General features: G+C 40.4%; 1 protein-coding gene across 2 annotated transcripts in view; it reads left to right on the forward strand.

Moving 5' to 3' along the window:
- The window catches only part of cfap300 (cilia and flagella associated protein 300), a 76,594-nt gene extending 68,360 nt beyond the window's left edge, over nucleotides 1-8,234 (forward strand). For both annotated transcript variants that reach the window (XM_072263457.1, XM_072263456.1), the window contains exons 6-7: nucleotides 694-760; nucleotides 7,561-8,234. In XM_072263457.1, the coding sequence (XP_072119558.1) occupies nucleotides 694-760; nucleotides 7,561-7,692 (199 nt within the window). In that variant the 3' untranslated portion in view covers nucleotides 7,693-8,234. The remainder of the gene's footprint in view (nucleotides 1-693; nucleotides 761-7,560) is intronic.
- The last annotated feature ends 9,668 nt before the right edge of the window (nucleotides 8,235-17,902 follow it).

The raw sequence follows: 17,902 nt of genomic DNA on the forward strand, positions 1-17,902 counted from the left end.
ATAGAGTTTAAGAGTCGCGATGTAATGATGCAGCTCTATAAAACTCTGGTTAGGCCACACTTGGAGTACTGTGTCCAGTTCTGGTCACCTCGCTATAGGAAGGATGTGGAAGCATTGGAAAGGGTACAGAGGAGATTTACCAGGGTGCTGCTGGTTTAGAAGGTATGCATTATAATCAGAGATTAAGGGAGCTAGGGCTTTACTCTTTGGAGAGAAGGAGGATGAGAGGAGACATGATAGAGGTATACAAGATAATAAGAGGAATAGATAGAGTGGATAGCCAGTGCCTCTTCCCCAGGGCACCACTGCTCAATACAAGAGGACATGGCTTTAAGGTAAGGGGTGGGAAGTTCAAGGGGGATATTAGAGGAAGGTTTTTTACTCAGAGAGTGGTTGGTGCGTGGAATGCACTGCCTGAGTCAGTGGTGGAGGCAGATACACTAGTGAAGTTTAAGAGACTACTAGACAGGTATATGGAGGAATCTAAGGTGGGGGCTTATATGGGAGGCAGGGTTTGAGGGTCGGCACAACATTGTGGGCCGAAGGGCCTGTACTGTGCTGTACTATTCTATGTTCTATGTTCTGTGTTCTATATTAATTTACGAAGGTTCTCGCAATTAGATCTCAAACCAATGAAAGAACTAAAGTTGAGATCTGCACTGTAAAATAATCAAATGCAACTTTCCATTGTAGTGTACAGAAAGATCCTGATACAAAAGGTATACATGTCATCTCTACAGTGTTCAAGATTACAGCCAGTGTAAGTATTAAGTTCCTACAGAACTATGTTGATTGCAGGATGAGCTAAAATGCTGACTTAAAGATAGAAGACTAAGAATTAAATTTGGCTATATTAGAAGGTGAACATCTATTCACACATAAACCTTAGTACAAATCTGAACTAATATGAAGTAATAGTATTAATATCTAGATTGGAGTAGTAGACATAAAATTAAACACAGCTCTTCTTTGTTTGCTATTTTTTACTTGCTGGTAATTTCTCACTCTCTTTCTAATGTAAACTTGCCTAGGCCTGGAATGAACACTCCTACTAATATGAAACTGGTCCACAGAAATTAACGGATCAGGACATAAGTGAATTTCCAGAACTAAATCAGATTGAGATTATCCACATTGAAGACAATATTTCTTAATAATGAAACAAGGGGAGCAAAGTATGCATAAATTTATAGAACCCACACTGCACCTAATAGATCATTTTCCTGTCAATAGGGCTGGAATACAGGAGTAGCAATTTCATTACAATGAGCTTTAGTTAGGCACCATCTATGATATGTATTCATCTTCTGTACCACATCTCAAGAAAGCTATACAATTCCTGGAAATAGTATAGGAAATGCAATGTACTTTCAGTATTTGAAGGGTTAAATTATAATGCAATTTCAGTTGTATTCATTTGGGATTATCAGGTTGAACAGAAATCTACTTGAAGTGTTTGAAATGATAGCATCCAACGGTACAGACCCAGTAAAACTGAACAAATCCAGAACAATGGAGCACTATCCTAAAATGGCTAAGCATCTAGGAATGAAATTAGGAAACATATTTTTTACACAAAGAGTAGTGGAACAAACTTTATACCTGACTGAATTATAAAGACTTGGAAAGTTCTAACCTTTATCAGTTGTATGTACCAAAATTACTGATTCTACCTGTTTGTACTTAAATAACTAAAATGTTCCAGCATAATTTTAGAATAAAACACATTGTAGCCTCTGGTTTAAGCTCTTAACCTGCCTGAGTCAATAATCCCAAATATTTGAGGGGGTCCATTCTTTACTTTAGTTTTTCCATCTCCAGCCAGTAATCATACTGGCATTTGTTTGCAGTTGCATTAAATATACAGTTCAAACTGCATAATATCAGTAATCCACCTGAAGACCCTGTCATCCATTTGGTCTCCAATCAGGATAAGGCTAGGAGACTGCTGTAATCTTAGTGTGAGCATTCTGTGATATTGAATATTTAGGACATTACCATGGAGGGATTTTTTTGGTATAAATGTTCCTATCTTAAAAACAATTACGACAGATGACAACTCTGCTGTTTAATACATGTATAAACAACAGAGTTGGGAAGGATTAAATTATTTGACAGGGAAATGTTACTCAGAAAAGATGGAGGGAGGTACAGTGAAATAGAAGCATAGAAACATAGAAAACATACAGCACAATACAGGCCCTTTGGCCCACAAAGCTGTGCTGAACATGTCCCTACCTTAGAACTACCTAGGCTTTACCCATAGCCCTCTATTTTTCTAAGCTCCATGTAGCCATTCAGGAGTCTCTTAAAAGACCCTATCATTTCCACCTCCACCGCCACAGCCGGCAGCCCATTCCACGTACTCACCACTCTCTGCGTAAAAACCTTACGCCTGACATCTCCTCTGTACCTACTTCCAAGCACTTTAAAACTATGCCCTCTCATGCTAGCCATTTCAGCCTTGGCGAAAAGCCTCTGACTATCCACACGATCAATGCCTCTCATTACCTTGTACATCTCTATCAGGTCACCTCTCATCCTCCATCGCTCCAAGGAGAAAAGGCCAAGTTCATTCAACCTATTCTCATAAGGCATGCTCCCCAATCCAGGCAACATCCTTGTAAATCTTCTCTGCACCCTTTCTATCGTTTCCACATCCTTCCTGTAGTGAGGTAACCAGAACTGGGCACAGTATTCCAAGTGGGGTCTGACCAGGGTCCTATAAAAATAAAGAAGAAAAACTAAGACATTCCAGAATGCAGGATATATATAGACATGAATGCAAGAGTACATTTTACCTCTAGAAAAAGAAGTACGGTAGATGAAATTAAGGCATTAATTAACACATGGTATTATGACTATTATGATATTACTGTCACAGTCATGGTATAAAACAAGAGCAGGACTGGCAGTTTAATATTCCAGGGTAAAGAATCCTCAGGTATGACTTGGAGAGTTAAAAGAGGAGGTGGCATTGCAATATTAATTAAGGAGTCTAAAAGTTATGTTAGAAGACTCTTCAAATAAAGGAATATGAATACAATTAAGAAACAAAAAAGAGATGACTATTTTGTTCTGGATGTAACCACAGACTTCTCAAAATTCATTGGGAGATAGAGGAGAAATTTATGGGTAAATCACAGAGGGATGAAAGAATAATAGGCTATAGTAGAAGGGGGTTCCACTTTCCCCAATATTAACTGGGATTGCCTGGGTGTGAAAAGACTTGTAGAGGGTGGAGTCTAGATGAGATTTTTGAGCTTTTTGTAGTCCAGAAAGAGAAAGCAAGTACTGGACCTAATCTTAGACCATGAGATTTTGGAGTAGAATTTAGGTCACTTGGCCCATCAAATCTGCTCCATCATTCCATCCTGGCTGATTTATTATTCCTCTCAACCCTATTCTCCTGCCTTCTCCCTGTAATCTTTGACATCCTGTCTAATCAAGAACTCATCAACCTCTGCTTTAGATTTATCCAATGACTTGGCCTCCAACGCTATCTGTGGCAATAAATTCCACAGATTCACCACCCTCTGGTTGCAGAAATTCTTCCTCATCTCTGTTCTAAATTGACATCCCTCTATTTTGAGACTGTGCCCTCTGGTCCTAGAATCCTCTACTCTTGGAAACATCCTCTTCACATCCATTCTATCTTGGCTTTTCATTCCTGGTATCATTCCTGTGAACCTCCTCTTGACCCTCTCCAATGCCAGCACATCTTTTCTTAGATAAGTGGCACAACAATTCTAGCAATACTCCAAGTGCAGTCTGACCAATGCCTATAAAGCCTCAGCATTGCATCCTCACTTTGTATTCTAGCCCTCTCAAAATTAATGCTAACATTGCATTTACCTTATTTACCATTCACTCAACCTGCAAGTTACCTCATAGGGAATTCTGCACAAGGACTCCCAAGTCCCTCTACATTTATGATTTTTGAGTTTTCTCTCCATTTAGTAAATAGTCTACGCCTTTATTCCTTTTACCAAAGTGCGTGACCATACATTTCCCTACACTCTATTCCAACTGATTTGCTCATTCTCTTTACCTGTCTAAGTCCTTCTGCAGTCTCCCTGCTTCCTCAATTCTACCTACTCCTCAATACTACCTACCCCTCTACCTACAGTATCATTGTGTCATCCGCAAACTAGGCCACAAAACCATTAATTCTGTCATCCAAATTATTGACATACAATATGAAAAGGAGGGGTCCTGAAATTTATCCCTGCAGGACACCACTAGTCACCGACAGCCAACGGGAAAAGACCCACTTTATTCCCATTCTTAGTTTCCTGCCGGTCAACCAATCTTCTATCCATTCTAGTGTTTTTCTTGTAATACCATGGGCTGCTGTTAAGCAGCTTCATTGCAGTGCCTGGTCAAAGGCCTTCTGCAAATCCAAGTAAACAACATCCACTGCCTGTTATTTCCTCAAAGAATTCCAACAGATTTGTCAGGTAAGATTTCCCCTTAATCTCCCATGATGACTGTGGCCCATTTTGTCAAGTGCTTCCAAGTATCCAGAAGCCTCATCCTTAATAATGGACTCCCAACGTCGCCACAACCATGAAATTAGGCTAACAGGCCTATAATTTTCTTTCTTCTGCCTCCCTCCCTTCTTAAAGAGTGAAGACACATTTGCAATTTTTCAGTCCCCCGGAACTATTTCAGAACGTAGTGATTCTTGAAAGATCACTACTAATACCTTCACAATCTCTTCAGTTACCTCTTTCAGAACTCTGAGGTGTAGTGCATATCTTATCCACCTTCAGACGTTTCAGCTTCCCAAGGACCTTCTCCTTAATAATAGCAACTATGCTCTCTTCTGCCCCCTGACACGCTCAAATATCTGTCATATTGCTAGTATTTTCTACAGTGAAGACTGCCACAAAATTCTTATTAAGTTTTCCATCATTTCTTCGTCTCCTATTGCTACCTTTCCAGCGTCATTTTCTAGTGGTTCGATATCCACTGTTGTGTCTCTTTTACTCTTCATATGTCTGAAAAATCTTATTGTATCGTCTTTTATATGATAGGTCAGCTTATCTCCATATTTCATCTTTTCTCTCCTTATAGCATTTTTAGTTGCCTTCTGTTGATTTCTAAAAGCTTCCCAATCCTCTAACTTCCCATTAATTTTTTGCTATATTATATGCCCTCTTTTTTGCTTTTATGCTGTCTTTGACCTCCCATGTTAGTCACAGTTGCATCATCATCCTCTCCTTAGAATACTTCTTCTTTGGGATGTATCTATCCTGTGCCTTCCCAATTGCTCCCAGAAGCTCCAGCCATTCCTGTTCTGCCGTCACCCCTCCTAGCGTCCCCTTTCATTCAACTTTGGCCAGCTTCTCTCTCGTGCCTCCGTAATTCTCCTTACTGCATTGTAATACTAATGATTTTGGGGTATCTAATCAGTCAATTGATGGGTATGTCCATGGAAGAACATTTTGGAGATATTGACAATAACTCTGTAAATGTTAAGGTGGCCATACAAATGTATAAGGAATGATCAGAGATGAAGGTCCTGAATTAGATTTAAGGCTAATTTCAATATCATAAAACAGAACCAAGCCCAACAGGAGTATAGAAATGAAAGGGCAGCAGTTTAAAAAAATTAAGAGGGAAATAAGGTGTTTGAAATATCACTGATGGACAAGGTAAAAGAAAATCCCTATTCATTTTATCAGTATCTTATGGGCAAGATGCATACAGTAAGTATGGAAAGAGTGGTGCTTATTTGGAAACCACGGGCCAATCTGCAGATGACAGCAGAGTATGTAGATTAGAATTAATATTTCTTATCTATGTTCCCTAAGGAAAGGAAATTGTTGTTAGAATTCAGGGAGAGAGACAGTGACATTCCAGAATAAATAAGGAGGTATTAGACATCTTAGATGGCTTAAAGGTAAATGAATCCTCAAGGACTGATGAGGTGTATGCCATACTGCTCTAGAAGGTTAAGAAGGAGAATGCTGGGTCTCTGACTGAGATGTTTAAAAATTTTACTGGTCACAGTTATGGTGCCTGATGATTATAGGACAACAAATGCTGGACCTTTATTCTCAAAGGGCAATAGGGACAAACCAAATAATTATTGACTAGTAAGTCTATAATTTACAATTATAAAAATGTTGTTTACAATTGGAATGATTTTGGGAAAAATACATGATTAATCTACAATTGGGAAGGCGAGACTAATAAAATACAGTCAGCATGGATTTGTTTGCAGGAGATCCTGTCTGACCAATTTGAAAACAAATTACATGGATGAAGACAATGTGGTTTATGTAGTCTGTGTGATCTTCAATAAGTTCACACAGGCCAAGCTGGCAAAATAGATCCACAGTTGACAGTAACAACAGCTGGAGGGTGATGCTTGAGTGTTTTTTATATGATTGGAAACCTGTAACTGGTGATCTACCACAAATAAATTGCTGCTGACAGAAGCAGACCCTTCAATCCACTATCTGTGAAACATCTACTTTTATTCACTACGTCAGATTCTTGACACACTCTTTTCAACTTCCCCATGGTCAGTCCACCACTCCTCCCCACACCTCCAGATTATAACACTCATCTGGACACTGGGACCAACTTATTCACCAATTAACCAATTAGGATGTGAGAGGAAATTGAAGCACCCAAGGGAAACCAATGTGGTCTTGTGAGGACATACAAACTCTACATAGACAATGTAGTCTTTGGAAGTGTAAGGCAGCAATTGTTGTAGTGCTATGCACATTAGTATAAATGTAAGAGATATTATTAAGTCTGTATATGACTAAGGCATTTGTGGTATTGTTGATAATGAGGCTAATGTTTGGCTACTGAACAAAGTTGGTGTTAGTAAAATGGTAGATTGAGCTTAGTCCTGAAAAATGTGAGAAGATGCACTTAGAAGAACTAAAAATACTGAGATGTATACAACGAATTATATGACCCTGGGAAATATTACTGAAGAGAAGCTTGACACATGTTCAAATACCCTTAAAGACAGCTACACAGGTAGATGGGCTAATTAGGAAGTCAAATGAGATACTTGCCTTCATTCAGATATTGGCTGGGAGTTTTGAAGAAAGAGTAGATATGCTGAAGGCTGAGGGGGAACCTGATTAAGATAGAGGAGAACGGATAGGATAGAGAGTATTATTTTTTCCTAATAAAAGAGTATATAAACCCCAAAGGCATAGGTTTAGTATAAAGGTATAAAGAGAAATTATTCACGCAAAGGGTGGTAGGAATCTGGAATGCACTGCTGGAGGGGTTGTTGAAAGCCAAGACATCGACAAGATTCCAGAAATATATAGATGAGCACTTAAGTTACAGAGACATAGAAGGCTGCAGGTCAGGAGTGGGAAAATAGTTCAGTATAAATAGGTACTTGATGGTCAGTATGGACTTGGGTGGACAGAAGCATCTCTTTCTATGTTCTATGACTTTATGATTGTGGGACTAATGTTGCCCTCCAACATGGCACAGTTTTCCTATTTTTATTTGTAAATAAATTATGAATTTAGATACTAATTGCTCTCCCCTCTATGTTTTTTCTCTCTCTAGGGTGATCATGGCCTCTGTTATCCTTCCACCAAGAAACACGAACAGACTTTTGCCTATCTCATCGTAGATCCCATAAAGTGCCATGTGCATGTATTATACCACTGCTTTGGAGGAGGATTATTCTGCAATTAATGCTTACTTACAATCCTCTATCTTTGCTGAAATATAAGTACTGTTTAGCTGAGGATGTTCTGTGGGGAAGCAGTATGTATTATGAGAATGATTTATTCCAGTATTTGAAACTTGCCCATCTTTCCGCATAACTGTAATTTTTAGTAAAGAGATGATTAAGTGCAGACAGTTTCAAAGTCTGCAAATAGTTGTTCATATCATCTGCTTTTCTAAATACACAAGTATTTTAGGGATTATCTTTTATTGCGTGTTTTGTTCTGAAATATATGTTAGTAATTACAGGCATTTGTGGATGTAACCAATGTTCCTTCTAATTTTAGTGGTCAGTGTGTGCAACATGTAACACAGATTTACTATTTTGGAAACCTTCAAGATGATTAATATTTTTATATTTTAATAACATCAATTTTCATTTAGACTATGGCTTAAAAACTATTAAAAATAATTGTGGATTGTGCATGGTTCAAGTTCAAGATTGATGTCATTCAACCACATGAATACAGTCAAACGAAACAGCGTTACTCCAGGGCCAAGATGCAAAACAGAGTACCTACAGTCATACACAGCACAAGGCGTGGTGGTGGTGGCATCCGTTGGTCTCGCGAGACCATGGATCTGCTCCTGGAAAGTCTTGCAGCGTCTATCATGGTGAGGCGATGCTGGAGTGTCCTCTCCAGGGTGCAGGCCTAGGCAAGGTTGTATGGAAGACCGGCAGTTGCCCATGCAGCAAGTCTCCCCTCTCCATGACACCGATGCTGTCCAAGGGAAGGGCAAGGGCCAATACAGCTTGGCACCAGTGTCATCGCAGGAGTTGCCAGAACGAGGTTCAAGGCAACGTCGGACTGCCTTAGGGACTCCAGCTCCGCATTTGACCTCAGGGTTTACTCCCAAAGCCTTTCCCATGAGTGGGTATAGCCACAAGGTAGCGGAAGTTTGAAATCAGAATTTTCCCTCTCTTAGATGGGCTGACTTCCCAGGCTGACGAGCTCCATCTACACAAAGCACTGGTTTTAAGGCGCCAGGACCCACCTTCACCCCTTCTCCTGTCAGTAGAAACAGTTCTGCCGGGCTTAGAGGCTAAGCCACACGAGAAGGCCAGGAGTTGGACTTGGTTATCAGAGGTTATTTGAGGCTCATGCTGTGAGGAGCACTTTTAGGTAGTGGGAGCTTGTCCCCCCTACCACTCCTCGGCTTGACAACAGCAGAAGGCACTTGTGGCATATATGCATTCATTTAGATTTTTTATACCTTATTTTAATGTTTACCTTACGTACACTATGTGAATTATAAAGTTCATATTGGAACTTAAATGGAATCAACAGTTCAGTACCAGGCAGGAAGTTTTAACAGTGACTTGTAAGATGTTTTTTAACCCAGCCACTCTATTGACCAAATAGGTTGAGAGTATGAAATGACTACACACATATCTCAGTCTCAGCTCCAAATGTGATTTGGTCTAAATCATAAAGAAGAGTAACAGCAACTTAATGGGGCCTTGAGATTCAATGACCTCTCACTGGATATCATCCTTGGGGGTTTAAGGCACCATAGGAATAAATGTTAGATTATTAGATTATGAGGACACGCAGTCCTCGTTTATTGTCATTTAGTAATGCATGCATTAAGAAATGATGCAATGTTTCTCCAGTGTGATATCACAAAACACAGGACAGACCAAGACTGAAAAAACTAACAAAACCACATAATTATAACAGAAAGTTACAACAGTGCAACAATACCATAACTTGATGAAGAACAGGCCATGACACAGTAAAAAAGTTCAAAGTCTCTCGAATGTCCCACACCTCACGCAGACGGAGAAGGAAGAAAACTCTCCCTGCCATGCCCGACCACAGTCCAACTCTGAGTCGTCCGAAAACTTCGAGCCTCCAATCAGCCCTCTGACACTGAGTACTGAGCACCATTTCTATCCTAATGATTCAACCTCAGTCTCGGTCGCCAGCAGCAGGCAAAGCCAGGGATTTTGGGGCCTTCCCTCTGGAAGATTCTCGATTGTCCAGTAACAGCGGCAGCGAACCGGCGTTTCAGAAATTTCTCCAGATGTTCCTCTGTGCTTTCACGTCTGTCTCCATCAAATCAGAATTGTCCACAGCCCCTATTTAACGGATATGATATCATTTTCACTGGAGAGCTGCATGCGCGTGGTGCGCAGCTGTCTTCACCTCCCGCCTAGGTGCTATAGGTGCTATTGAGATGTAGGAATTTAACAACATCACAGAAAACGTGTAAGCGGCTTTACAAAAGTTCTAAGTAAAGGGCAGTATGATTACCTACTGCTGGATTCCTTGGTGCAAGTGGTCTAATGACCGCTTCAGACAAGTAAGTCTTTATTACTTCAACAAATTCAACTACCTTGTCTATACTAGCATACTAGTCCAAACATAAACAGCTTGCAGGTAACCCAACTGCCCTTGATTATTTATTTCTAACCTTTGAACCTCTTTTAAAACAATGTCATGCTTTTGCTTATGGCTAGATTCTGCTCCAACTCCATTTACAAGTTTGCAGATGACCCACCATAGTGAGCCAAATCTCAAATAATGATGAGTTGGAGTACAGGAAGAAAATAGAGAACCTACTGACATGGTATGTAACAACCTTTCCTTCAATGTCAGCAAAACAGGTGAAGATGGAACTGTCTATTGGACAGCCTTCAAGGGCTTCAAATCATGGAGGATGTTCGCTAAAAGCACCAAGGCAAGTGGAAATAAAATAGCTCTACCTCCTCTGAAGCACAAGTTGTACCATATGCACATTCTAGGAAGAATAGTCTAGATCTTTAGATATACCAGATTATATATATGTCTTGTTCTCAGATGGTTTTGAATTTATTGTTCCTGGACCTCATTGGTTTACTTCCTCAAAGGGGTTCATTTCCTACTCTTTAAGAGAGTATTCCTGTCTCCAAGCCAGATATAAGCAGTATTTTGAAGCATGAGTAAATCAGGGAGAATGAACTGCCATTGCATCAACACTTCCTGGAATGCCTAAGAATCTTGTGCACATTTGCAGAAAAATGGCTGCACCACTGAACTTTGACGGAATGGAAAATGTTTTGGTTGATTAAACTCCCATGTAGGATCTGGGAGGTCACTTACCAGGTGTAGTCAAGAGGAAAGCAGTTAAAGACTCATACCTGAGTGTCTACTCATGCTGGCTGCCCTCATCACAGCTGATGTATTTGCTGGCCCTGGCAAACTAGCTGACGTGATAACATAAAATGACCCTCCCGAGTCACTGGAGTCAAGAAAACTGATCCACTGTCCACATATTCTGACCGCCTGTGAACTGCTGCCTTCATTATCTTCTTTACAACTCCAGGTGAGTGAGGAGCATCCTGCTGCCATTCTTTGTTGGTATTCATCTTGCTTCTCCTGTGTCACAAATATCACAGTTCAGCAGCATCCATCGTTTCTAATGAAACCAGCAAATGCTGATCAAATGTGCTTAGTTTGGAGGCAGAATTACAAGCACAAACAAACTTTTCTCCAAATGCATCAAGATTTGCTGCAATGTTTTAGAAACAATTCTCCCCCTTCACTTTTGTGTATAGAGCTTTTTCTGAGTCTTACTTATTAAGCCATATTAACATGTTTGCCAAATGTCTGGTGCTCTTGCCTTGATTTAGTTGACAAATTTAAAGAAACTGATTGCAATTAGCTTAATACATTATGAGCATTGAAATTGCACGCAACACTTTCTCCCACCCTTGTGTTAAATATAAAAGTTGGTATGTTGAAAGCAGTATCTAATACGCTGTTACTTTAGATAGGTTTAATTTCTGATCTATTCTCAAACTGACAATCACAGAAGTTAAATTCCAAATCCAGTCTGCTTTTTCTGTTTGTCTCTCTCTGAATGTATATGTATTGGCATTTTGTGGGTTCCACTGCGATGGCAGAGGAAGAGTTTGCTAGCTAAGACCACATACTGTATGAAGAATGCCATTAAGAATTAGTGAAATGCCATAAGCCAGCATAGTACTAAATAGCCACCTTCGGCCAACCACAGACTAAGTGCTGGATTTTTCCACTATTCCATTTGAAATTAATGAACGACAAGTGGAGCAACATAAAACAAACTCATAATATAATTAAAAGAAGTGCTCCAAATCTACTTCTCATTGCTTTGCTTCAGTGAAATAGTACAAATGAGTATCTCACCTAAATACGTTAGGCAGATTTTTATCAAAAGAAAGTAAAATCCTTTGAATTTAGTTTATTATCACTGACACATGCCATGACATTTACTGTTTTGTAGTAACCTGTCAATCTTCAGGCCATGGCACTCAGGGACTTGTGTTAATCTTATTTTGTGGCTGTATGTGCTGGATCATACCAATATTTGCTGTGTGTGATGATATGTTGTGTATTGCATCTTGGCCCCAGAGGAACAATGTTTCATTTAGCTGTATACATGTGTATGGTTGAATGACAATAAACTTGAACTTGGAAAGTAGAATAAACATTATTATAAGTTACAAGAAAAATAAATAGTGCAAAAGATGAATAACGAGGTAGAATTGATAAAGGAAATTACAATCGCATGAGAGGGAACTGGTCGAAGTTAATTGGAAAAGGACATTTGCAGGAAAGACAGCAGAGCAGCAACGGCTGGACTTACTGCAAAAAAAACGAAGGAAGTGCAAAACAGATATATTCCAAATAAGAAGAAATTTTCAAAGGGAAGAAGGACACTACCATGGCTGACAAGTGAAGCCAGTGCCAAAGTAAAATCAAATGAGAGAGCGTACAAGGAAGCCAGAGCTAGTGGTAAGATAGAGGATTGGGGTGCTTTTAAAAACTTGCAGAAGGAAACTAAGCAGGTCATTCGGAAGGAAAAAATGAATTATGAGAGGAAGCTGACGACTAATATCAAAGAAGATACTAAAAGCTTTTTTAAGAATATAAAGGGTAAAAGAGAGTCAAGGGTAGATATAGGACCAATAATACAAAATGACGCTGGAGCAGAATGGCAGCTTAAATCAAATCTAAGATCTTTCCAACATATCTGAATTGATAAGGGGAGAAAGAAAGCCCCGCTGCGGAGCCTGTGGAAGAGGGAGGTGCGGCGCGCGGCTCTCCGACACGTGCGCGTGGCGGCGAGGTGACGCGGGGCCTCGTGCGGGCGAAGCGGCGAATATGATGAAGGTTCTGGAAGAGATACGGGAAATCCAAAAAGATATAAAACAACAACTCAGTGATATCAAGTCAGGCTCGCCAACGTCAATCAGAAAATAGCGGTGGCAGAGACTCGAATTGAGAAGGTGGAAGACCGCGTGCAAAACGTGGAACAGATACTAAGTAAGACGATAAAAATATTAAATCAAGAGGAAAGTAAATTGCTTGACCAGGAGGGAAGATCGCGACGGAAAAATATCAGGATTTATAATGTTCCCGAAGGAGCGAAGGGAGTATCGATGATGGAGTTTGTGGACAAGCTACTGCGGGAGGCGCTGGAGATTCCCCCGAATATGGAGATGGAAATAGAAAGGGCGCCCCGTTCACTTGTTCCAAGGCCTCCCGGAGACAGACAAAGTAAACCGCGATCCATTGAACTTAAATTTCTCCGATTCCAAGGCGGAGATTCTACGAAGGGCCTGGGGTAAGAAGAGGGTTTTTTGGAACGTGAAGTTAATATACTTCGATCATGTTTAGCCCCCCGGCGGTCCTACAGAAACGGAAGGAATATTCCGAAGCAAGATGAATATTAAAGCAAGAAAAGATTAAATTCCAAACCCCGTACCCTTCTAAACTGAGGGTATTTTACCAAGAAGGGATACGACTGTACCAGACGGTGGAAGAGGCGACTACAGACATGAACAACAGAGGACTGTCCATTAGCGTGGTCAAACCTGGGGAAAGTCTGGCTGAACAGTTATCCCGAGCTGCTTGGGAAATAGTAAGAGAACCGAGAAAGCAAGGGACGGTAAAAGGACGAGAGAAGGATATTAGGAAGAGACTGTGAGTTCTCCGAAGCCAACCCTCACCTCCTCCAAAAGAGCCATAAGGTTTGGCTAACTTTAAAAGTGCTGATAAACCAAACGGAAGCAAAAATAGACGGTGATATACCTATCTCGAGAAATACGTGTTATAACGTGGTTTTTATATTACTCAATTTTTTAAGAAAATCATTTATTCATTACTTTTCCCCCACCTAAATGAGAATATATACATGGGAGGAATCATTTCTGTGTAATGGACATAGTTTTTTTTAACTTACTTTTATAGGTACTGCAACGGGGGGGGCGAGGGGGCCTCAACTCACAGGTAGGAGGGACTATCCCCCACGGCTAGACTTTTCTTCTAGCCCAACCCAGGGTCATCTAGATACCCCGGCCTTGGAACCACACCTCCCTTACCTTTCTTTTTATTATTCACTTTTCTTGGTTCTTACTTGTTCAGGGAGTAGATCGATTAAGTTATATCCTGCAAATTTCAATAATATACTAACTTAGAGAGTAAGACCATATATTTTGGGTATATACCTCAAGAATGGTTTAAAAGAGATAAATATAAATATTTACTGAATGTACTGCTGGTGACTGGTAAAAGGACCCTTACCAGGAAATGGTTATTTCGGGAGAGCCCAACTTTAAATGCATGGATGGAAATTACAATGGACATTTACAAAATGGAGAAGATAACATCTGCTAATCATAAGTTGGAACAATTTTATTCATACTGGAAAAAATGGTTTAACTACATAACATCTTATAGGCCTGATTTTATTCTCAAAATCAATGAATATGTTGTTTAAAAAGTCACTCCCTACTCTGTACATGGTTTTCTTCTTTCGATTGTTCTTTCTTTCCTCTTTTTGTAAGAGTATACGTCAGATAAATAGTATGTGGAGATTTGTGACAAATATGCTAATATGATATATATGTACTGTATGTGAAATACATCTTATGGAAATGTTTGTTTGATGATGAAATTCTATAAAAAATAAATTACAAAAAAAACAAAATGACGCTGGAGATATTGTAATGAGATGGCAGAGGAACTGAATGCATATTTTGCATCAGTCTTCACAGTGGAAGACACCTGCAGTATACCGGACATTCAAGAGTGTCAGAGAAGTGAAGTTTGTGCAGTGAAAATTACGACTGAGAAGGTGCTCAGGAAGCTTAATAGTCTGAAGGTGGATAAATCTCCTGGACTTGATGGAATTCACCCTCAGGTTCTGAAGGAAGTAGCTGGAGAGATTGTGGAGGCATTAACGATGATCTTTCAAGAATCAATAGAATCTGGCATTATACCGGATGACTGAAAAATTGCAAATGTTACTCCTTTATTTAAGGAGGGTGGGAGGCAGCAGAAAGGAAGCTATAGACCTGGTAGCCTGACATCAGTGGTTGGGAAGTTGTTGAAATCGATTGTTAGGAGTGAGATTACAGAATACCTGGAGGCAAATGACAAGATAGACCAAAGCCAGCATGGTTTCCTGAAAAGAAAATCCTGCCTCACTAACCTACTGCAATTTTTTGAGGAAGTTACAAGCAGGGTAGACAAAGGAGATGCAGTAGACATGGCATACTTGGATTTTCAGAAGGCCTTTGACAAGGTGCCACACGCGAGGCTTCTCAGCAAGATAGGAGCCAATGGAATTACAGGGAATTTACTAGCGTGTGTGGAGCATTGGCTGGTCAGCAGAAAACAGAGAGTGGGAATAAAGGGATCCTATTCCGGCTGGCTGCCGTTTACCAGTGGAGTTCCACAGGAGTCGGTGATGGGACCGGTGCTTTTTATGATGTATGTCAATGATTTGGACTACGGTATCAATGGATTTGTGGCTAAATTTGCCGATGATACAAAGATAGGTGGAGGAGCGGGTAGTGTTGAGGAAACAGAGAGCCTGCAGAGAGACTTAGATAGTTTAGGGGAAAGGGCAAAGAAGTGGCAAATGAAATACAATGTTGGAAAGTGTATGGTCATGCACTTTGATGGAAGAAATAAAAAGGCAGAATATTATTTAGATGGCGAGAGAATTCAAAGTGCAGAGATGCAAAGGGACTTGGGTGTCCTTGTGCAAGATACCCTGAAGGTGAACCTCCAGGTTGATTCAGTGATGAAGAAGGCGAATGCAATGTTGGTATTCATTTCTAGGGGTATAGAATATGAAAGCAGGGATCTGATGTTGAGGCTCTATAAGGCACTCATGAGACCACACTTAGGGTATTGTGTGCAGTTTTGGTCTGCTTATTTTAGAAAGAATATACTGATATTGGAGAGGATACAGAGACGATTCACAAGAATGATTCCAGGAATGAAAGGGCTACCATATGAGGAACATCTGGCAGCTCTTGGGCTGTATTCCCTGGAGTTCAGGAGAATGAAGGGGGATCTCATAGAAATATTCTGAATGTCAAAAGGCCTGAACAGATTAGATATGGCAAAGCTACTTCCCATGTTAGGGGTTTCTAGGACAAGAGGGCATGACTTCAGGATTGAAGGATGTCCTTTTAGAACTGAGATGCGGAGAAATTACTTTAGTCAGAGGGTGGCAAATCTGTGGAATTTGTTGCCACAAGCGGCTGTGGAGGCCAGGTCATTGGGTGTATTTAAAGCAGAGATAGATAGGTTAGCCAGGACATGAAAGGGTATGGGGTGAAAGCAGGGGAGTGGGAATAACGGGAATAATTGGATCAGCCCATGATTGGCAGAGCAGACTTGATGGGCCAAATAGCCTACTTCTGCTATATCTTATGGTCTTAATTCACGGACAGTTCAGAATTCTGATGACAGGGAAGTAAGTTGTTTTTAAAACATTCAGTGTGGATCTTCAGCCTCCAGTACCTCCTCACTGATGGTAGTTTCATGAAGAAGGCTCATCCTGAATAATGAGGATTTTTAAGAGTGGATGGCACCTTTTTGAGGCACCACCTCTTGACAGGGAGGATTGTGCCAGTCATGGAATTGGCTGAGTCTACAATCCTCTGAGTCTGTTTTGATCCTGTGGATTAGAGGTTTCATACCAGACTGTGATGCAACAGTCATAATGCTCTCCATAGTACATCTGTAGAAATTTGCAAGACTCTTTGGTGACATACCAAATCTCCTCAAACTCCTAACAAAGTAGAGCCACTGGGGTGCCTTCTATGTGGTTCCATCGATGTGTTGGGCCCAAGATAGATCCTCAGAGATGTTGATGCCCAAGAACTTGAAGCTGCTTACACTTTCCACAGCTGGCCCCTCAATAAGGACTGATATGTGAAATCCCAACTTCCCTTTCCTTAAATCCACAATCAATTATTTGGTCTTGCTGACGCTGAATGTGAGTTTGTCATTGCGACACCACTCAATCTACATCACTCCTATACAACTCCTTGTCCCCATCTCAGATTCTGCCAACAACCATGATTTCATCAGTGAATTTATCGATAGCACTTGATCAGTAGTCACAGTCATGAGTATAGAGAGTGTAGAGTAGCGGGCTAAGCAGGCTTCTTTGAAGTGCATGTGTTGAATGTTATCAAGGAGAAAATTTTATCACCAATCCACACTGATCGGTAATAACTTCTTCCGATATGTTACAGTTGTGATTTACAGGAAAATTATGAAGCCATACAAAAGGCTAGACTTTTAACTTAAAATCATGCACCTTCTACTTTACCTCTTCCTCTTAAGTTAGCCCCCAGAAACAGAAGCTGATGTGGAACATCAGCACACGTTCCCAAATGCATCAAACTTACTGATGGAATCCAACCAATCGATCTGTGAGTACACATTGTCATCAGAGTCCACATGGCGGAGGATGACCTTCCTGAGATTTCCCAGCAGTTACAGCAAGAAATATGTTCATAGGTCCAGAGGTACAGAGTTGACTAATAATGAGGGGATGACTGTTGAACAAACATCAAGCTGTAACAGATGAACAGTGGCCTAACATTTGTATTGCAGTTGCTTAGTAGCTCCAAAGCTAAATGAAAAGCCAATGAGATTGCATCCGCTGTAGACCTGTTGTGGAGATAGGCAAATTACAGATTTAACTGATTCCATGGAACTAAGCTAGCTATTTTTATGCATTGGTCATTGAAATTGTTGCAAATACAGCAGGTGTAGCTGTGGATTACTGAATATAAGGACTTGTGCCTACAACCTAATAATTCACACATGATTACACTGGACAAGTGTTGCTTCCTCATTTTTTTTGGTTTATGATAGACCGCTTGAAGCTGAACACAAAT

Source organism: Mobula birostris, chromosome 7, assembly GCF_030028105.1.
Source record: "Mobula birostris isolate sMobBir1 chromosome 7, sMobBir1.hap1, whole genome shotgun sequence".
Taxonomy (NCBI): domain Eukaryota; kingdom Metazoa; phylum Chordata; class Chondrichthyes; order Myliobatiformes; family Myliobatidae; genus Mobula; species Mobula birostris.